The 23097-nt window shown below is 36.4% G+C and overlaps 1 protein-coding gene across 2 annotated transcripts in view; it reads right to left on the reverse strand.

Annotated features, from left to right (window-relative positions):
• LOC145782212 (uncharacterized) overlaps positions 1-22826 on the reverse strand; it is a 41618-nt gene extending 18792 nt beyond the window's left edge. Inside the window, exons 1-7 of one of the 2 annotated variants that reach the window (XM_082593984.1) lie at positions 22754-22826; positions 14326-14453; positions 4043-4150; positions 2691-2839; positions 1781-1876; positions 1230-1394; positions 584-721 (exon numbers count right to left, since the gene is read on the reverse strand). In XM_082593984.1, coding sequence (XP_082450110.1) covers positions 584-721; positions 1230-1394; positions 1781-1876; positions 2691-2839; positions 4043-4150; positions 14326-14419 — 750 coding nt within the window. In that variant the 5' untranslated portion in view covers positions 14420-14453; positions 22754-22826. Of the gene's footprint in view, positions 1-583; positions 722-1229; positions 1395-1780; positions 1877-2690; positions 2840-4042; positions 4151-14325; positions 14519-22753 lie in introns of those variants that run through there. The other variant, XM_082593985.1, reaches the window with a different exon arrangement.
• Between the last annotated feature and the right edge of the window lie 271 nt (positions 22827-23097).

Consider the following 23097-nt stretch of genomic DNA (forward strand, 5'->3'; position numbering starts at 1 on the left):
AGTAAAAAGGTTCGTGTACCGAAAGCACGCATGCGCACTGCTTCTTTTGCAACAGCTGCTTGCCATAAATGGCATGGTAAGAGTTAGACGATGCATGAAGAGGAACAGATGGTATTGGTAACGATTTGAAACAATGGCAGAACTCTATCAAGTCACGCTTGACTTGAAATACGACATTGGTTGTGATTGTTAATGGGAATCGCAATTCGCCAAAGTTCAAAGAAAAATGTCAATGGACTGACAGGATTTTTTTTTTCAACTTTTAAAGACAAATAATATTTTAGAACTTTTTTTTGTAAATATTAATATTCTTTATTCACATTCATGATAAATTCTTCACACAATGAGACTTTATTCCAAGCAAGCCAATTGGATTATCTTCAGTTACCAACCTCAAATCTATTCAACGAAAAATGTAATTCGTTCCACATCTCTACTTGAAAGCGTTAGCATACATGTTTTATTTTCAATTGATTGCAAAGAGATGTTTCAATATTGATACCGTACATTACGACTTTGATTAAAGTTAATAAAAAAACCTGACGGTTGAATAAAGCGACCTTTACAATTCCCAAGTCCTGACCTGCAATGCCTGGTATGCTCTTGCATGATTTCCTTTTGAACCTTCGCTGTTGAGCTTCGTGGTGTGACAGTCATAGAGCGGGGTCGGCTCTTGGGTGGTTGTAGTGGAACGACACTCGGTGACTAGTTTTGTTTTGCCCTAGCCAGACAACAAATCAACCGTTTTTTTACATTGATTTAACGTCTGCAGACGTTAATTCAATATAAAAAACGGTTGCTCTGTTGTCTGAGTAGCATGAGTGAAGATTAAACAATAAAAAATTGGCTTCAGATGACTGGAAGCTGTGCATGCAGTTGGTAATTTTATACAAGACTGTGGTTAACCCGTGCGGTAAATTAAACCTACAGAAAGCTGCTGTTATAAGTTGAACATGACATCGTGACATGCCTCATACGTTACCCTTGAGCTTCTTTTTTCGTAAGAACTGACTCACATCAAGATTTTTTTTAAATGTTTAGAACAACAGCTGTTCAATATGGCAGTTTCAACAAACGTTTTCCACAACAAGATATACAGCAAAACGACCTCTATTTGACTTGATCTTCAACGTAACAGTTATATTTCCCACAACTACATCTGCATAACAGTTTGAGCTAAACGTTTGTTTTAGTGTTTAAAAAAACGAAGACTGCACGAGCTCACATACCTTGGTGATCTTGAAAACGAGAATAAAACCAACATCCTTTGGTTTGATTGGAGAAGGAGACACAATATCAGCATGCTTGCACAAGTAAACCCCCATAGAGGGCTTTCCGAGAGATACCAAGTTGCAGTTGTCAACTGACAAACCATTCTCGCAGATGTTGGTAACCTACGTACAATCGTACATATGTGTAATATGTGAATGCCTCTTGCGCATCAACTGCTACCCAGACAGCAAAATTCGTCATTTATACATTGATTGAACGTCTGCAGACGGGTGTAGAAAAGAACGGGGTTTGCTGTCTGAGTAGTTAGCAGTCAGTGCAATCACAGTTGTTTTTCGTGCTTTCTTCAATCACACGCACAAAGCAAAATATACCAGTGAATTCTACATCTCAGGGCAAGTAGTGTCCCAAAAACAAGTTAATCTATTGCTTTGACTTCAAGATCTGAAAAGACTGTTGGTGGCAGTTCGTATTTTTCACAAAAAAAATATGCATTGGCAAGACAAACAATTAGGAAAAAGAAAACACAATCGATCCAACAAGCAATAACCTCATCTCGGTTGGTAAAGTGCAGATAAGCGAGAGATTCTGATAATTCTTTATCTAATCTTCCATTGTCTTTCATATCTTTTTTCTTTTCTAAAAACTGCAAAGAAGATACAAAAGTTTTCAAATTTTCCAAAACTTATATATATTATACCTCAAACTTTCAATGTAAAACCTCTTATTTTGCAAATAAAAAAAATGTTGAACAGACCTTTTAATAAATTTAATAAATATGGAACCATCGCTCACTGGAAATAGGCTAATATGCAACAGAACATTAAAATTAAATCGCACTCAACAAGGTTACATCGGTGTTTTGTCAGTTGTTTAGCCATAACGCATACATACAGTTAGATTGGCTGTTAGTTTTTATCAGTTTTATCAAAGCAAATCAAAAATGAAATGTATCCCATTTCTTCACCAAACAACGCAATATACTACAAACATTGAGAGTTACCACGGAGCAAATTGCTGTGAGTGTGAGCTCATTTAAAACAAATACAGTTGGCAGTGCTCTTTGTGAACTTTTTGTGACACACTAGAGATATAAGACTACCAATAGCATGTATGCAAAAAAGCACTTAATTTTAAGTGAGCGGTAGCTGTGGCTTTTTATTATCAAAATGCACTCAAGGGCCTTGTACTTCCATGTATAGATTCTTATGTTGGCACCCACATAACTACAACCCAGCAGTACAGTAAATGTTTTTGATTTTCACAAAGTCATACAATCAGGTTTTAAAGCACATAACAAGGAAATGTAATCAATAAAAATAGCTTCATTTTTACATTATTTTTTTTTAAATAACTTTTTCAAACAACTCCATTACAACATATTTAAAAAAAAATACAGTTCTCCTAAAGTACTTGATGAAATGATGGATTCACTTTTAAATAACACACGGATTGGTTACCTCTTTTTGCAATTGCGCATTACTGATCAACTCAGCTTTAGTTATTTTTATCTTCCTTGAAGAGTGTGGATATAAAAAAGAAGCCTTGACATTGGGATACAAAGCATGGGTGTATTCACGAGAGTTCAGAGGAAGATCGGTCATGATGTCTACAAAGCAAAATTATTTAGGATTAGGTTCAACAGGTTCAATTACAGTTCAACAGGTTAATAATCAGGTTCAACCACAAACATAAACGTTGATTTTTCACCAACTTCTTTTGCTTTTATAGCTTTGGAAGAAAAGTAATTTTACAATACCATAAACAGATGACCAACAATAACTTAATAGGGTTGAATAGTATTATTCAAAAGAAATACAAGTTACTAACATATTAACAACTTAATAAATTCAACCTTTTCAGCAAGAACTCTAATTGCCCTCATCAGAACATACCTAACACATCTATAGAAAAAGCAAATATATATAATGTAAATAATGGTAATGATAAGTGACTGAACTGCAATATGCACTGAGCTAAGTACTCACACAACTGAAGAACAGTTACCAAAGGGTCTGCTACTATTCGGTGAGTCCGATTCGGTGAGTCCGATCCGGTGAGTCCGATCCGGTGAGTCCGATTCGGTGAGTTCCTAACATCTAACCCCTAACCCTAACTCCTAACCCTTAACCCTAAAACGGCAATGATAACTAGGCTACGGTACCCCATAGTTAAAAAAAAAATTTAAAAAATCACCAAATAGGGATCGGACTCACCGAATCGGACTCACCGAAACGAGCCATTCCGGTTACCAAAGGTATATATACTGTAACATATACTAGAGTGTAATCACTAGACAACAAATTGCGAGATAGCTAGCGGCAACAAAAGACCATCCAAGGAATAGTTATTTGTTCAGTCACTTATCATGACCATTACCGTATTTAAAGTTATTTGTTTTTGTTTAGATGTATTAGGTATGCTCTGATAAGGGCAAAGAGTTCTTGCCGAAAAACGTTTAGTTTTATTATGTTGTTAGTCTGTTAGTGAATATTTCTTTTGCTTTTGTACTCTATCTTCCGATCTTATATGAAGTCATTTATGATCAAATACTTAGCAAATTGGTCAGTGGGTTTTTCTACTTGATGTTTAACAGTTTGAGTACTGCAACAGCATTTTTCAAGTTGCCATATTCTCAAAAATGAAATCTTACATTTTGTGAAACATGGTTGTTACTTGCTGTATATTGCAGTACATTGTAACAGAATAGAGCACTTTGTTGTCTTCATTTATAACCAATGTTTTAATTTTTAAAACATGTAAAGAAATTATCCACTGCACAGGAAACAAATTTTAACAAACACAAAACCACCTTTGCCTTCCTGCTGCTCTTTTTTACGTGGAATATGAAATGTTTTCAATTTTTCAAAGTTGTATTCTTGGTCATCATCACTGATGCTTTCTTCTTCAACTTTTTTCTCTAACAAAACAACACCAAAGTAATAACAGAATAAAATAAAATCTTTCAACAGTATTGACACAACTGATTACGTAATGAAAATATAAATATCGCTATTCACTATTAACACAAAGAGGGTACATGACATTAGGGCATGGCCGACGTGTTGGGTGTATCACTCACAACCTTATGTTTATTTTTACTTGATTTTGTTACATTTCTATTATGTTATTATTGTGTTTTGTTTGATAAATGACATGCCTATGTCTGTTGTTGCTCTTATTGCCAAGCTAACGACTCTATTCACTTGCTGTGCAGTAAAAGCGATTTTATAACAATAACACACAAAAGTCAAAGTGTCGATATTTTTATCATTCCGAACAGTAAACAGTACTAAACAGTCTGTTTCTCAGTACTGTGACGAATACCGTACTGTAGTTGTAATGTGAGATCATCATACTTCCAGGTGAAGCTTAGGCTAGCTTTTTTCTTAGTTGGTAACGTGTATTTTCTTGTTTTAAATATTATATATTGGATAGCATTTGCATTACAACAAGATATGCTCAATGAACGAAATAGAATTCATGCATAGTAGTCTCACAGTGAAATGCACCCTGAAGTAAGATGTTCCAGCGACAGGTCAGCCATGCAACAGTCAATTGTCCCATGTCATGTCGGCCGTGACAGAATGTGCTGACTGCTGATGGATACACATTACACAACTTTATGATGCAGTCTCAGGGGTCAATCTTAACCTTTTTTTTTCACTAGCCCACAAGACTAGTTGCTCCCCGTTTTCACTAGCCCGCACAATTTTTTACTAGTTCGACCAGTTTACTGACATTTCACTTGTCTGATGACGTACTAAGATAAGTGTTTTGGCTTAGACTGAAACTAACTAAAGTAAAGGGGTCATTCCATTATAATTCAACAAGTGAAGGCAACCCGCCTCTCTTGAAATTTTTTTGTTTTTGAATATGTTGATGTGCATGAAATTCTGAGTGCAACAAAAAAAAAATTATGAAAATTGATCAACCGGTTCACTAGATATGCCATTTTGAAATTTGTTGATCACTTGGTGGCGCTGATGAGTTGCCAAACATAATAATGTCATTTGTTGCGCCCCCTGATGATAGAGAGGTGATCAATAGACCTCCCCAATCCCCGGACTTTTTTTTGTTTTCATCTATATTGTGACTTTTCTGCATGGGTTTTCAATGTTTCAAAAATATGCATAAAATTTTTTTTCGATCAACGTCTGGGAAGTTATTCGCTGTTGCTTAGCAACAACTTTTCATAAAAATTACAAAAATTTCCTTTAAAACCCCTTTACTTTTAACCTAGTATCCTGATATCTAGATTATCTGAAAGCATTTCTTCTGCTGAAGAATTAAAAAAAAAAATTTATTAAAATTGGACAATCGGTACGGTACCAGACTTATGACCGTTTAAGTACCCAGATTATGCAGTCACGCATGACTGATTTTTGTTAATTTATTGCCAAATGATACTAGAAAAATGGTGAAAGTTGCTGTCAAGGGGTTTTTGGGGGTAAGGAGTTCAAAAAATATATTAAAAAGTATCTCAGAGCAACAGAAAAAAAGTTATTAAAAAATTGATACGAACAGTCATGCATGAATGATTTTGTCGCAGTCGCTTCATTCCTACAACGAGATGTATTCCTTAGGCACCACAAACGTTAAATGCCTGGAGTCATATACACTTATACAGTATAACGTGGAACCGATCATCTCAATGTAGCTAATATCTGGGTACCCATTGCACTTGATGTTAGAATACACGCTACATTGCTCGGAAAGAGCTCTGATCAAGTGCAAGATGGTCACAGTCCGCCACAATTTCAATAGCATCTCTTACCCTGCATAATGTAGTCTATGTATCTAAATCATGTGGCAAAAAATGGATTAAGTCAGCTGAACTTAACGATAATCTTCTGTAATGCATTTCAGGTTTCACTATGAAAACTATTTCTACTTGTATGATTATATAACGTATTGTATACACTTCTGTCTAATATTCCATGTGTATTCATGTATCCATCATGGAGCTGAGGAAGAGTAAAATAAACAATGGTGGTTTGCTTGGTAATTTGCAGCCTTTAAAACATTTTAAGGAAGGACAATTTAGACCAACTACTGGAGATGTTCTTCAGAAATACATATATCATCTTCAATTAAATCCTCGTAACCACCAGAGTGGGAAGCTCGCAGCTTGGGATACAGCAGTATGTCCAGCAAAAGTATGGCAGCCTGCTTGCATTCCACTGATGACAAAACAAAATATCCAAAACAAAATTATTCGTTTGGTTGATGAATACAAGAAATACAAACATGACAAAAAGGGATCTGCTGCTTTAATTAAATTTCGAGAAACTCTGACAACAAGATTTATGATACCTGCTAAGAATGTCGAAAATCTTATTAACAAAAACAAAACATTGCTACCAGAAGATAAGGCAGAAGATATACAGTTTCTTAAATTACTTGAAACAAACCAACCAGCATCTCTTGGACCCCTTGATAGAAAGAGGTTGAAACGCTTCAAGAATTATGCATTGAAGAATCGAATAAAGGTAATAAAGTATGATGTATGTTTATTCCCAGTATGCTTAACAACCCAATGATTTTTAACCCTCTGTCTACCGTGGGGTCCAATGGACCCCAAAACAAATTTTGCTCTGCGATTTCTCAGGACATATAGCAGATGCGATATTGATACACCTTGACTTTTCACAGCTTTGCTTGATCTTTAGGACAATATAATAATTATTGATTTCAAACAAAATTTGGTAGCATAGAAAAAAATAATAGCATCTTGTACAGTGGGGTCCAACGGACCCCAAGCCTGCTGCAATAGAAGTAATCTTGTATCACAACAGCACTAAAAGAGTAGTCGACACTATTGACAGCATTTTTAGGAAATACACTTCCAAAATAATGAGGAGAAAATGGCCGATAGCTCTATTTTACAATATAATCGATGTCACTGCTGTCAATGCTTTTGTGATATGGCATCAATTGCAAGCCGAAAATAGCAGTACAACATTGAAGCATGCATGTATGAAAGAGAAGAAAATTTTAGATCCAACTAGAAAAAGAGCTTGCTGGATTACCAGCTTCGACTCCAATATCAACAAGACATCTAAATCCGCAACAAAATAAAAGAAACAGCTGTTGAAGATCAGGCGCCAAAATCAAAGAATGCTAGATGCTATTTTTGGGAAAGACACAAAGCCAAAAAGCAGACAATTCTGTACTTCTTGCCAACTGAACGTTTGTCAAGAACATTTGCAATTCATTTGCAATGAATGCGATAATACATAAGCTCACAATATTTCTTGTGACCTAATATGTAGGCCTAATATGCGCTTTTAGCCAAATCCAAAAGCCAAATCTCTCAATAGTTTGACCATTGCTCAAGAATAGACCAATTCCGTATCGGCTTGGTTTGTGCATGGGCTACTGTATGACTTGTTTGTTAAATTTCGAGTATTTTTGGTTTTTCTACAGTGTTTATAAGTTATGATTTTTAAAGTCTTTTTACGTCCTTTCCTGTTGAGCTTTAATTTCATCATCGAAGCTGATTTTTTTTGTTCAAAACAAGTACTTGGAAATTTGGGGTCCAATGGACCCCAACGGTAAAACTTGCTTATTTTTTTTTCGGTAGACAGAGGGTTAAAGTAACATACCTATTAATTTTTGATACGGATGCATAAACAAGACGTTTTTTACAGATAAATGCAGATTCTCAGCCATCTACCTCAGGACTTAATTTCCTCTCCTCGTCATTTTCCCAATAAATTAAGTTGAATCTGCACTGAGAATCTGCATTTATCTGTAAAAAATGTCTTGTTTATGCATCCGTATCAAAAATTAATAGGTATGTTACTTTAAAAATCATTAGGCTGTTAAGCATACTGGGAATAAACATACATCATACTTTATTACCTTTATTCGATTCTTCAATGCATAATTCTTGAAGCGTTTCAACCTCTTTCTATCAAGGGTCCAAGAGATGCTGGTTGGTTTGTTTCAAGTAATTTAAGAAACTGTATATTTTCTGCCTTATCTTCTGGTAGCAATGTTTTGTTTTTGTTAATAAGATTTTCGACATTCTTAGCAGATATCCTAAATCGTGTTGTCAGTGTTTCTCGAAATTTAATTAAGGCAGCAGATTCCTTTTTTGTCATGTTTGTATTTCTTGTATTCATCAACCAAACGAATAATTTTGTTTTGGATATTTTGTTTTGTCATCAGTGGAATGCAAGCAGGCTGCCATACTTTGCTGGACATATTGCTGGATCTCAAGCTGCGAGCTTCCCACTCTGGTGGTTACGAGGATTTAATTGAAGATGATATATGTATTTCTGAAGAACATCTCCAGTAGTTGGTCTAAATTGTCCTTCCTTAAAATGTTTTAAAGGCTGCAAATTACCAAGCAAACCACCATTGTTTATTTTACTCTTCCTCAGCTCCATGATGGATACATGAATACACACGGAATATTAGACAGTAGAAGTGTATACAATACGCTATATTAATCATACAAGATACAAGTAGAAAATGCTAACTGATCAATAGTGAAACCTGAAATGCATTACAGAAGGTTATCGTTAAGTTCAGCTGACTTAATCCATTTTTTGCCACATGATTTAGATACATAGACTACATTATGCTGGGTGAGAGATGCTATTGAAATTGTGGCGGACTGTGACCATCTTGCACTTGATCAGAGCTCTTTCCGAGCAATGAAGCGTGTATTCTAACATCAAGTGCAATGGGTACCCAGATATTAGCTACATTGAGATGATCGGTTCCACATTATACTGTATATGACTCCAGGCATTTAACGTTTGTGGTACCTAAGGAATACATCTCATTGTAGGAATGAAGCGACTGCGACAAAATCATTCATGCATGACTGTTCGTATCAATTTTTTAATAACTTTTTTTCTGTTGCTCTGAGACACTTTTTAATATATTTTTTGAACTCCTTACCCCCAAAAACCCCTTGACAGCAACTTTCACTATTTTTCTAGTATCATTTGGCAATAAATTAACAAAAATCAGTCATGCGTGACTGCATAATCTGGGTACTTAAACGGTCATAACTCTGGTACCGATTGTCCAATTTTAATAAAAAAATTTTTAAATTCTTCAGCAGAAGAAATGCTTTCAGATAATCTAGATATCAGGATACCAGGTTAAAAGTAAAGGGGTTTTAAAGGAGATTTTTGTAATTTTTATGAAAAGTTGTTGCTAAGCAACAGCAAATAACTTCCCAGACGTTGATCGAAAAAAAAATTTTATAAATATTTTTGAAATCAGCATTGAAAACCCATGCAGAAAAGTCACAATATAGATGAAAACAACAAAAAGTCCGGGGATTGGGGAGGTCTAGTGATCAAACATTCGATTTCACTATTTTTAAGGGTGAGGATTCCAAAAATGCAAGTGTATTCTGTGTATTACTATCACAAAAAAGTTATAGCAACTTCTATTGTTTTTGGGTGGTCGCAAAAAGACGCCCAAAAAGGTTTGTGGGAATCCACGTAGAGTGAAAATTTTTTTTTGTAAGATAGTCAAAGATGTCTTTTATTACAAAAAAGAAAAAAATTAGAGGTGTTTTTTGTTATTTTTTTTTTAATATCATTTTAAAGTAAAGTATGGTTTTCACAGAATTTGTCCATTTCCAAGCCTTACATTGTTGCTTTTGTGTCATGTAATAATAGGCACACCAATGACATCATAATGGTTATTATTTCTTAACAATCAGCCTGTTAGTTGAGGTTCAAAATGGTTGCTCTTTTAAACCTGACTGCTTCCCTATTGTGTTTTCTGTCTGAGAACACCCTGTGTAGGTTAGTTAGTGGGTGTTGTAACTTGTGAGTATAAGGTATTGAGATGGAGGATTGCACTGTTGGAAAAAAAAGTAGTAGTACTTGTCATTTGAAATCAATATTTAATGATTCGAATATTCGTTCAGAAAGTAAGCAAAATGATGATTGCAAATTGTTGACATTGGCAGTTCCTCTTTTTCAAGTTCAATCCCAGATCTCCATAGAACTAACTTTGTTTCAGTTTCAGAAAGGTCAGACAAAGCTCTGTAGCTGTCTTTACGGCTATACCATTTCAAATGACAAGCACTACTACTTTTTTTCCAAGTTCAGTGCAATCCTCCATCTCAATACCTTCTACTCACAACACCCACTAACTAACCTGCACAGGGTGTTCTCAGACAGAAAACACAATAGGGAAGCAGTCAGGTTTAAAAGAGCAGCCATTTTGAACCTCAACTAACAGGCTGATTGTTAAGAAATAATAACTATTATGATGTCATTGGTGTGCCTATTATTACATGACACAAAAGCAACAATGTAAGGCTTGGAAATGGACAAATTCTGTGAAAACCATACTTTACTTTAAACTGATATTAAAAAAAAATCACAAAAAACACCTCTAATTTTTTTCTTTTTTGTAATAAAAGACTTCTTTGACTATCTTACAAAAAAAATTTTTTCACTCTACGTGGATTCCCACAAGGTTTTTTGGGCATCTTTTTGCGACCACCCAAAAACAATAGAAGTTGCTATAACTTTTTTTGTGATAGTAATACACAGAAAACACTTGCATTTTCGGAATCCTCACCCTTAAAAATAGTGAAATTGAATGTTTGATCACCTCTCTATCATCAGGGGGCGCAACAAATGACATTTTTATGTTTGGCAACTCATCAGCGCCACCAAGTGATCAACAAATTTCAAAATGGCATATCTAGTAAATCGGTTGATCAATTTTCATATTTTTTTTTTGTTGCATTCAGAATTTCATGCACATCAACATATTTAAAAACAAAAAAATTCTAAGAGGGGCGGGTTGACTTTTTGAAGAAAATCTGTTGAATTATAATGGAATGACTCAAAGGCTTTCAGATTTCAGTGCGCACAGAGCAACAGTATGCACAAAAACACCTGCTCGTACTACAGACGCAAACAATGCAACTTTAAAACATAAAAAATAAATGTGGCATGCGGTGTGTGCTTAATATTTATTTATGTTGTAATATTACATTGTGTTTGCGTCCATCTGTAGTACGAGATGACACGCCACTCGCCAGGGTGGTACAATACATAATATTCGTTCACTGTCAAAAGAAGTGGACTATTGGATGGATTGCGTTTGGTTAGGCCTCTACCGTCAGACCTGTCTGGCTTGTTGGGTCAGCATAACTCTTTAGGTCACGGAAGCACACGAGCTCTTCAACTACGACAAGGTAGCAATCCAAAGAGGGGAAAAACGAAAAAAGTAGTCACGTGCTCAGTTGACAGACTTTGCAGCCTTTGTCGTGCAATTTTGCCTCTGGCAATCGCCATTTTGTAAACCAAAACTTTTCACCGGCGAATATTTTCACTAGCCAATTGGACTAGTACTGCAACATTTCTACTAGTCCGCGCAAATTTTCACTAGCCATTGGCTAGCGGACTAGCGTTAAGATCAAACACTGAGTCTGAATGATGCCATCCTTCGGCCGCATAAAATAAATGTTGTAAGATCTAAATGCCGCAAGGCATGAATGACGTGAGGATTGGTTATTTCTTACTAAAATTAATTGTTTTTTTTGCGGCAGCAATTTTACACTTACCGTATTTTACGGACCATAAGGCGCACTTTAAATTCTTTTTTTTCCTCATAAATTGATCGTGCGCCTTATGGTCCGATGCGCCTTATGTATGGATCAAGTGCGGTAGTGCTTTATTGCCTACACTCAAAACCAGTACTGATATACTATTATATATGGTCCTGTGCGCCTTATGGTCCGGTGCGCCTTATGTATGAACAAAAAACTAATCAAAGCAATTTATTGACAGTGCGCCTTATAGTTCGGTGCGCCTTATGGTTCGTAAAATACGGTAATTTAAATTTAGTTGTTTTTTTAAATATGGTAGTAATTTAATTTGTCATTGTAGCAATTTCATTTTTCACACAAACAAAATTGTTTTCTGCAATTATCAAATAAAGATAAGACTTGGTTATTTTACATTAACTCTTTTTTTTAATATGGCATAATTTTGCAATTTATAATTATATAACAAAGTACAGTACTGGACAATTTATTATGGATTTTTTTTTGGACAATTTTACAGCAAATCTCAATTTTTTTGTTTTTCCGATAACTGAAAGCTCAGAAATAATTGTAACGGTGGCCCAAATCAAAGAAGCTGCCATTCTACACAATCAGTATTCAACAGCCCCACATTGTGATGTCATAATGGACGTCACAAAGGCTCAACTGAACTGCTGGCATTGTAGTAGAGACTTATGCCATTATGACATAAAAAAAAACATAATAAATTGTCCAGTACTGTATATATAGATAAAGGCACCACTAATTCATTTGTTGCTTTTTAATCTTAATGAACAGTTGAACACGTCTGCAGAGAAATATTACTAATCAGAAACGTCTGGCACACTCAAAGTTCAAGTCTGACTCCCTCCAGTTAATCTCGTTCCTCACTGCTTCAACAACAACACAAGAGATCAGTTACACTTCTCTTTTGTTGTTGAAGAAGAAGCTTTAGGTTCATACATAGAACAGCGTTTCATGATTACAATATAACATTCTGTGTGGAGACAATTTCGAAATCCCACGATGGCAATGGCATCTATTTATTTAGATAATTACTAGATAATTATATGGATTATTCAGGCGAGTGCAGTAGCGTAGCGTGACTCATTGGGGGCCCATGAGGCGAAGCAGGACATTAAGGCGCGAACAAAACGGCGCGAGACAAAACAACGCAGAGGCAAAACGGCGCAAATAAAACGGCGCCAAAGTCAATGTATAGAATGATAATACTCTGCAACCATAACAAAAGTTTATGTGTGAATAAGGATTTTTGGAGCTGGTATACAAGTCCCCCCCCCCCCACCACCCTTGGCAACTCATGACAAAGAGGAATTGACCAAAACATGTGAAAAAAATAAGGAAAGGGTTCTGAGCTTGTTACGTTGACTTTGGCGCCGTTTTGTCTGCGTCGTTTTGCCTCTGCGCCATTTTGTATCTGCGTCGTTTTGCCTCTGCGCCATTTTGTCTCTGCGCCGTTTTGTCTCGAGCTGTTTTGTTTGCGCCTTAATGTCGTGGACCGCCCATGGGGATTGGGGAGCACATCAAAAGCACAAATATTTAACTTGAGATTAATATTTAGTAAGAAGCAATTTTTGGTGAATAATTTGAAGTTTTACCTATTCTCTAATAAACGCATTTGTAACATAATTTGGCCATTTTCACTTTGTGCACCCATGAAAACGACTTGTATTGATAGTCTCAAAGCAATCATAACAGAACTTTTTAAAAAATAATAATTAATTTTAGTACGAAATAACCAAGTCTCGTATTCATTACAGCATTCAGGCAGTGCGTCATTCATGCCTTGTGGCATTTTGGCCTTGCGACCAAGGGATGGCGTCATTCGTGTTTTGGGCCACGGCATTAAGTCGTAGACCGGTGCTGATCCCACAACAATGGCATATGTAGCAGCATTGCATGAATGTTATCTTTAAATTAGTATAGACACAAACATTTTGTTACTTTTAATTTATATCAGTCTTCACACATATTCTCATTGGTTTGTTCAGTTGTTATGATTGACTGATTCAGTGCCATTTCAACACGCATGCTTATTGCTTACTTCAAATAATGCATAAGGGCCACACAAATGATGAAGCAATTGAATGGGTTATTTTTTTTAATTTTGTATTTTTAAGACATAAAACAAAGTATTGCATTAAAACCAAGAAAAAAAGATCTGTTAAAGATACAGTAGATATACAATACATATTATATAGAATGATTATGACGAGATCCTATTTGATTGCCATAGAAACAATAAGCATTTTTACAAGCCTAAAAAATTGATTGAAATTTGTATTGTAATGATTTTTGAAAGTTGCAGTGATCAATAATTCTTGTTGGCAACTTATGACACTTCCTACCATAATTCTTAATCAATCTAGCTGATGTGAAAAATTTTGATGGCTAAAATATCAATATGAAGTATGAACACAATTGAAGTACTCCGCAATTGAATGATAACATTTCCATATGAAAACAACAGACCTTTCAAAATCAACACAAAATAGGCAAAAATACCAATGATATTAATAAATATTTCTTACTTGTAATTCCAGATGCTTTGAGTTTAGCTATTATAGCTTTTCTCTGCATTACACTAGTGGATTGTGTCACATTTCCACCATTTCCCCGATCCATGATCCAAAGCTGATTCAAGCAAATCGTTTATAAGCTGTTGACAGGATAATGAATATATTGGGGATTGGTGGATTACAATAAAAATATAAATATACAGTTATACACAGCTGAAAAATTGTTTTATTTTAAATAACTGGTTATAAAATGGTTTAATCAATACAGAACCAAATTATAAGATTAAAATAATATCGGTAATTAAGATCTAAAACAAAAAGAACAAACTTAATGAAAAATACAAACACAAGTTTTAAACAAAGCTACCAGCAGAGATGAACAAGATCACCTGTTTGGATGATCTTGAAGATCAAGATCACCAAGAATACGTGATCTTAAAGATCAAGATCACCCCACAGCGTGATCTTGAAGATCAAGATCACCCAACAGTGTGATCTTGAAGATCAGGATCGTGATCTTGAAGATCAATATCACTTTTTTGGGGTATAGTCAAGTGGGGTAAAAAAAAATTTTTTTCAGAAAGGTTGTCCTAGATTTTTTAGCTTATCAAGTATGACCACTAAAGTTGGTCACAATATGCAGACCATGTATGTCTATCATCCCCCAATGAAATTTTTTAAATCCATTAACTGGTTTGGAAATTATGCCCAAAATATCTGAATTTTTTTTTACCCCAGCTTTGGGGTAAAAAAAAATTTTCATGGGGTTAAAAAAAAACACCTGTTAGTATAGCAGCTTCTTCTTCTTTGTTATTATAATATTGATTTCATATGTTTTGCTATTGATTTCATATGTAATGTAAATGATTCTCCACCAGAGGAAAGAAGCTTTGTGTAACTCATAAATCAAGGACTGTGAGAGATGCTGAACCCATACTTGGAACTGACCGGAAGTAGAGCTGGGCGATATTACGATATTTCGATACGATATTTTTTCGGCAGCGATATTTATTCACAAAGCTCCGATTTTATCGTTTATAAATGTACTGAAATTATACTGTAGCAACATTTTCTCATGCGCAGTGACACAGACATCGCATGCGCAGACAACCCAGTGTGTGTGCATTATTTACGCATTGCGAGCAGTGTGCATTGTTTACGCATTGCAAGCAGTCTTTGTGATTACGCAATCCTGCTTATTGATTCCCACGTGTTACGTTGTTGCGAAGGATGAAGTCCGGCAAATACGATAGGAAACTTGCAAGCTGACTGAATTTACGTAGCATAGCGTAGCGGCCGTAGCATAGTGTAGCGGCCGTAGCTACAGCTAGGTAGATAGGCCTACTTTATTTTGTTTTGCTACTCACAGCTGCATCTCTATTTTGCATCAAAAACTATCAACAAGGATAGCTCCATCTGTACATGGTGGCGAGCTAATGCACTGACTTTTTCTACACTTGCAAAAGTTGCAAGAAAACTTCTGTGCATTCAAGCCACCAGTGTTAGTAGTGAAAGGGTGTTTTCACTTAGTGGCTCAATTGTTTCCAAGAAGACATCGTGCCTAAAACCCTGCAATGTCAACATGCTGACATTTTTGTCCAAAATCTTTAGTTAAATCGCAGCGACAGTTAAATCGCAGCATTGTTTGCAATAAATGTTGCTCATTTCAGTACCAGTGCTCAGTATGTTTTTCATGCAGTTATAGAAAGCCGTGCTTTGCGATTCGCCGTAAAATATCGAAACTTAGATAATATCGTTTTATTTTTGGTAATATCGTATCGAAATTATTTTACCAATATCGCCCAGCTCTAACCGGAAGGGTCATGGACGATTTTGCCCACAATTTTTGTATGCACTTTTTATTAAAATACACATTGTGAAATCGCAAAGTCTCATTACTGTAATAAAAACAGCAGCAAGACAAAAAATTGTGTCTAGTATATACTTATATACTTATGCACGCCATCCTGAATTTTATCTGCAGCTCTGGTTTGAACATGCAAGTGGGCGATTAAATTTCGCGGATCGTGAATCCTAAAAAGTCAACCAGCAGTTTGTGAATGAACATACAACTAAAAAACAACAGACAGGAAATAAAACAACAGTTTGTGTACGTATGATTGTATGTGTTGTGCACTATCAATCAATGGATCACTCTGTACTCTCAATCTGCGCTATTGATCGACTAACCTGCAACACTAACCTTAACCTCGGACCCCCAACTCCAGAAAACATCAATTGATTGTGCATAACACATGCATACATTGGCACTGATCGTGGCGGCACTGATGCATCCAGAAGTTTGTTTTTGTATTTTTTGGTGATATACTGCTTGGCAGTTGACATAACACCAATACAAAGCCAAAACATTCCATGAAATGCACTGTTTTTTTTTTACCCCAAATCAACGAATTTTATTGGGGTAAAAAAAACACCTCAATAAAAATTTACACAAACATTTGGAGGCCCCAGTCTTTGTTGCATCTAGTAGCCTCACAACATAGTACTCACAATATAACATTAAAACATTCATACTACCTATCACTAAAATTTAGCAAAAACCTTTAATAAACTCCTCCAAACCTTTTTTTGCACCCTTCGCTGGCCATATTTACTCTATTTAACATAGCTCTTCTTTGTCAAATCCAATTTTTTTCCTCTACCCCTCAAAGTAATCTCCAAAGACCACTTAAACAGACACTAAAAAAGTTGAGTGAATATCTACTCAATTTAGATGTGAAATGGTAAGTGGTTTTTTTTACCCCAATAACCCCACTATTTTTTTTTACCCCACTTGACTATACTTGAAAAAATGCAGTTTTTGATCGATGAGTGTGCAAAAAAAAAAATTTCTCTCGTAAGCAATCTAGTAATAAAGGTAATTGGTATTGCAAATTTTTGTTTTTAACTACTTGAACCTGTTTTTTTTTTGGTCATTTATAGGTCATTGACCGATTTTTTAGCAAAATGTCCGAAAAAAATAGTCAATTTGGTCAAAATGTCCGAAAAAATATATAGTCAATTTGATCAAAATGTTTCTTTCGAGATAAAACACAACGTTTCTCAGCAAAACTTAATGTTGTAGCTAGTCAGGAAGTGCAAATTTTGGTTTGTATCAGCGGGTCTGCTACTATTCGGTGAGTCCGATTCGGTGAGAGCCTTTTTCAGTGAGAGCTCTATTCGGTGATTTTTTAAATTTTTTTTTGAAAATTATTGGGTACCGTAGCCTAATTTAAACCCCCTAACCCCAAACCCAAACCCCAAAAAAACCCAAAACTCCCAAAAACCCACCAAAAACTCCAAAACCTTCAAAAACCCCCAAACCCCAAAAACCCCCAAACCCCGAATTTTTTCACAAGTCATTTCAGACAAATGACCGAAAAGTCTCAGTGAAAAAAAACCCAGACTTGAACACTGGCCTCAAAATTATAGAAAGTTAATGGCTGTTGCTATTATCAATCATTGCTGTAGATTGAATAGGATCGTAAGTTTGCAACCTCAAGGCTGAGGGTTATTTTTGGACTGCAGTTATATCTTCATCAAGGGCTTTTAGACCATCTATCTCTGATAGAGGTAGACGCAAATGGTTGTTTTGATTTGCATCCAATGGAATAGTTCTCCAATAGATCACTTGACAAAAAAACTCAAGATCGAACGGCGCTGGTTCGGCTCTCGGGGTACCGTATGTGCTTAACTATGCATTTCAAACAGGCCTCGAAATTCACGGCGGTCATGTCCGCCGTCAAAGCATGTGATGTCCGCGGGAAGTACTATCTAGATCGGTCATATTTGTCTGCCGAGAAATAACACAGAAACTAGCAATACAAACCGTCATTGCATAGCACGAACCATTGTTGCAAGAATATAATTTTCCGCGCATTCTAGCGCGCATTTACAAAATGTGAATACAGTACTGTATCCCTTAGCTTCCATTCAAGCAGGAAAACTTTCGATTTTTACGTTGGTTCAATGATTGATGACGTTGAATCAGCGTAACAAAGGTGAATTCTTCGCTAAGAATCGATGGGAGTATGGAGTACTTCTACACTAATCACGTGCAACTTAGTTGAAGCTTACGTCACAATGTCTGGCTTTGATCTCCGAGTAATATTGATAAGGCACGGTTGGTTACAAAATTTGTTAAGTTTTGGTATACAGTAAGAAAGAAAAGGCCGAGAAAAAACTCACTTTCGCTCACATGACACACAAAAATAAACCTAAAAAAAAACGCCTAGGGAAAACACAGCAGAAAATACTAGCGTTAGTATAGAAGTTTTCCGACTCGTACCCAGAGCATTGTGACGCAAGAAGCCACGCGACCTCGTTCGGTGGAAGTTATGCGGCGTATTAAGCAGCTACACAGCGCTTTGACTCTTCAAGCGCACGTCGTTGGTCTGACGACAGCCTTTCAGAGTGAGTTCACTGAAATTTTGCTTAAAAAAAAAGCCTTTCAGAGTGAGTTCGCTTAAAAAGCCTTCTAAACCGTACTAGCTATAGTTCTCGAATGGCGAAGAATTAGGCAGTGGCTATTTGACCTGCGCCGGTCTTTGAATCTGAAACACTATTTGACCGGTCATGACATCAATATACAGGCACTTTTTTCATTTTCTCTCTCAAAGCAAAAGACGAGAAGCGCGTACCGCGTATGCAGGGCTGCGATTTTTGCCTTTTTCGGTGACGAGGTCACTCGACACGCGCCATCACTATTCGACAAACGCCATGCCTTGAGAAAAAAAAAAAAAAAACGAAAAAAGGAAAATAAACAGGAAAAAAAACTGAGAGAGGACTAAACGTCGTCAGGTCGAGGAACAATCGGGGGGGGGGGGGGGGCATCACGTGATGCAATCACAAGAGTGCTGACTTACGTAAACTTTCTTGCGCCAGGTAGGCTACTTTCAAAGCAAGGTCTAAAAGCGTCGCTTCACACGAGAAAGTCCCAAGGCGTCAGCGCCGCCATTTTCAACACTGCGGGAGAATGCTTTGATCGAAGTTCCAACGCCTGGCATCAAACATTTCGCCACACACGTTTTGTGCTATTCGACACAACGGGTTTCTTTTATAGATAAAATAACCGAAGTAGGCTACTTTTAGTTGTCAACGTGTTTGCAAGTTTGTATTTATGTCTGACTTATGCACTTGTTGTTCCAAGATTGCAGAAATGTTTTGCAATGTGAATAAAGAATAGTAGACGGATAAACACGGCTGCAACTTGACTTCCATCCACTAAAAGGGTTTCTGTGATTACGTAATGGGCGATTTTGCATTTGCATTCACAAAAGCACACAACCCAGCTGGCAAAACCCGTCGTTTTTACATTGATTCAACGTCTGCAGACGTTGCATCGAAAAAACGAGAAGCGAAAAATATACTAGAGTATAGTCTATCACGAGTCACGACCGCACTGTTTGATTTGTAGTGATGTAATAATACCAAAAGTAGCGATACGCACGCTGTCACGTTAAATAATTCAGGGGGAAAAGTAAGTTAATTTTGGGTTGATTCAACGTTCGAGTCAGCACAAATCTATTTAATTTTTTTTCCTAGCGGGTTACATTGCGTACCCGGACAGCAAAAATCATCATTTTTACATTGATTCAACATCTACAGACGTGAAGTCAATGCAAAAATAACGAATTTTGCTGCCTGCGTAACAATGCCCAAGAAGAAATTTACGTTTGTTTTACATTAATTCGACATCTAGCAACTTTGAAATATCATAAAATATCGTTAATTGTTCAACCAGGTACCGGTAACAAATTAATATCTCACTGCGAGATGATTGCCTCGATTTACGTTTACACTAACACAATTTCGGCACAATTGAGATACTGCGAGCAAACACGAGTCTGTTTGATAAAGAACTAGCTGTCAAAATCGGAATCATAAGACGCCGTATGGGAGGATGAAGCTGTCGCATCGTCACTGGAATACTTGAAGACGCAAAACTGCCCGTTCATGAACGCGCAATGCCATATGATCAGAAGCATTATTTTTCTTTTCTGCCGAAGAACTGTTTATCCAATTTTGTACTACTTTTTTAACTTGACCCCGTAGCTTTTTTAATTCCGATTTGTTTCCGTCATAAAATTCTTTACAAATTTTGCAAAATACCACACTAACTTTTCCTTTTGTTTGATAATCTATAGCAGGTAAATTCCACTTTTTAACTGTATCTTCTTTCACGATGATTTATATTCGCAACGACACCGGTAAACAATAAGCATTCGATGAAAGAAAACTTTTGCGTAACAATAAGCCGGTATTTATAAGGTTGCAAACTTTTTACAGTTCACAAGAGCATTGTCAGCGCATAAAATAGCTTGTGTGATGCTCTGGGCTACCGCCGTGTGACACGCAATGAAGAAGCGCATAAAATTTCATTTGATTAAAAATTAAAGCATACGGCAATTGTCGCAGCAATCAAAGGTGTGTTGATTTGGCGACGGCAATGTTTTTGCCGTCGTAGATGGAATCACTCAACCAGCATGCGATTAAAAGCTTAAAGTAAGTGACTCTGATACCACACAACTTGTGCGGTAACTCGTGACCAAACGCTTTTAATCTGACTCTTGTGACGTCATATTACTATTCGACAAACAAGCGTAGAACTTTTGGTCGTTCGACAAGAAAGAAAAAATCGCAGCCCTGCGCGTATGTAAGTTCTAAATTCAACAATTTTATTCAACTTGATCCGTGGCGTGTGCGATACTTCGCCGGCTTCTATTCTAAAGGGAATGAGTTCGATACTACCCGGAAGCATTCTTTTTTTCTTTTTTTTTAAATTAAATTTTGACCCAAAGTGCATTTTTGTAGTCAATTTTTAATTTGAGTTGCCTAGAGCCCAATTTTTTATGTTTTTTCAAATGTGAGTAATAAAGTTAGAGTTTTTTTAATTTGCTGGAATTTGAGAATTTCTCTGGGTAATTTTCCGTTTGTGGCCGTGCTAACTACTGATAGCCAACCTACTACATAATTTTTCATTCAGGCACGTTTTAAACCTTTCAAGGTTTTGCCACCTTTTCCCATTCATTAACGTGCTGGTAGGTTTATATCGATTTTTGTAGTTAGTATCTTTTTCGTCCCGGACGCGTTAATGACAAAAAATAAAATGATTGATTGATTGATGTGACCGTGTTTGCCGAACGACGCATTACATTTTTGCTCTCAACGAGTTAGTTATATAGCCTACAATGCTTCTTTTAAAAAAATGGTAATGGTATGTAAATGTAATGCAACTCAAATTAAAAATTGACTGCAAAAATGTACTTCGGGACAAAATTGAGTTAAAAAAAAAAAGGAATGCTTCCGGGGAGTATCGAACTCATTCCCTCTAGAATAGAAGCCGGCGAAGTATCGCACGCGCCACGGATCGAGTTGAATAAAATTGTTGAATTTAGAACTTATATACGCGCCTCTCGTCTTTTGCTTTGAAAGAGAAAAAGAAAAAAAGTTCCTGTATAGTGACGTTATGACCGGTCAAATAGTCTTTCAGATCCAAAGACCGACGCCGGTCAAATACCGGTAGCCACTGCCGAAGAATTATCAAGATAAAGTGATTAAACATGACGATCGACGTTAAAACTGGTGTGTCTGCCGTGAAACTTAAATTGTCCGCCGAGATAGCTGCTCAGACCGGACACGTTTGTCCGCCGTCAACAAAAACGAATTTCGAGGCCTGTCAAAGACAGCTCTTTAATCAGCAGCACGTAGTGAATGGAATGATTAACAGCCAACAACACCAACAATCTAAAACTTTACTCAGCCTATCTCGGTAACAGGGCATGCATCAGTGATTCAAAGCCTCAAATACAATAACCCAAACTTCTCATATTAGTACAGTACTGTGACATGCCACTACTAGATCCCAGCTAGCCAGGCCTGTAATATTTGCATTGATTCAACGTTTGCTGACATTGGATAGATGTAGAGATGATGAGTTTAGCTGTCTGGGGTCTTATAATTATGGCTTTATTGACGTAACTTTATATCAAAGCACGCTTAATATCTGCAAGACATAACTTCCCTGGGTATAATTGGATTTCTGCAAGATGATGTTGTTTTAGTCATTGTTTTGTATCGTCAAGTTGTAACTATTTTGTGAGTCGTGTAAGGCCTGGTGCGTTGCACTTGAAATGGCTTTTCCCGATGTAGGATTCTTTTGTGGAGTTTTCTTTGCCCACCTTGCTCTCTTCTTTGCTACCTATGAGCTAAACGCATCAAGGCGTGTTCCCCTCACGACCATCAGCGCTCTTGATAACACACCATGGCTGATCTTCATAGCAAATGTTTATTTATAAAATTCTTGAAAATATCAGCTAAAGCTATAATATTATGGGTTGTTGTTTTTTTATTTTTGTTTGTAACATTTTCGTTTATTTCCCTTTTTATCTTAAATATTTCTGAAGGTGTTGCAACCAAATCCTTCAATTTAATAACTTACTTCTGTCACAAGTACGTTTTAACGTTCGCGTTTTGTCGCTTCTACCTTTTTCTCGATCTTTGCTATGCTGACGTGTATTGTTTTTGCTGTGAATCAGTGATGATCAGAAATAAAAACAACCGGCACTGAACTGAAAGAGGCGCACAAAATCCGATCATCATGAATGAATAAGTCTGAAAAATGGATGCCTGATACAGCGTTGCCAAATTCTTAAATAGGTTCGTCACCGGAAGTCTCATTATAAATTTTACCAAATGCCACAAAAATAGGCTACATGAGATTTTCAATTTTGTTCAATCGCAGTAATAAACCAAAAGTAACACATTGTTAAGTCATGAATCTTA

Source organism: Aplidium turbinatum, chromosome 13 (assembly GCF_918807975.1).
Source record: "Aplidium turbinatum chromosome 13, kaAplTurb1.1, whole genome shotgun sequence".
Lineage (NCBI taxonomy): Eukaryota > Metazoa > Chordata > Ascidiacea > Aplousobranchia > Polyclinidae > Aplidium > Aplidium turbinatum.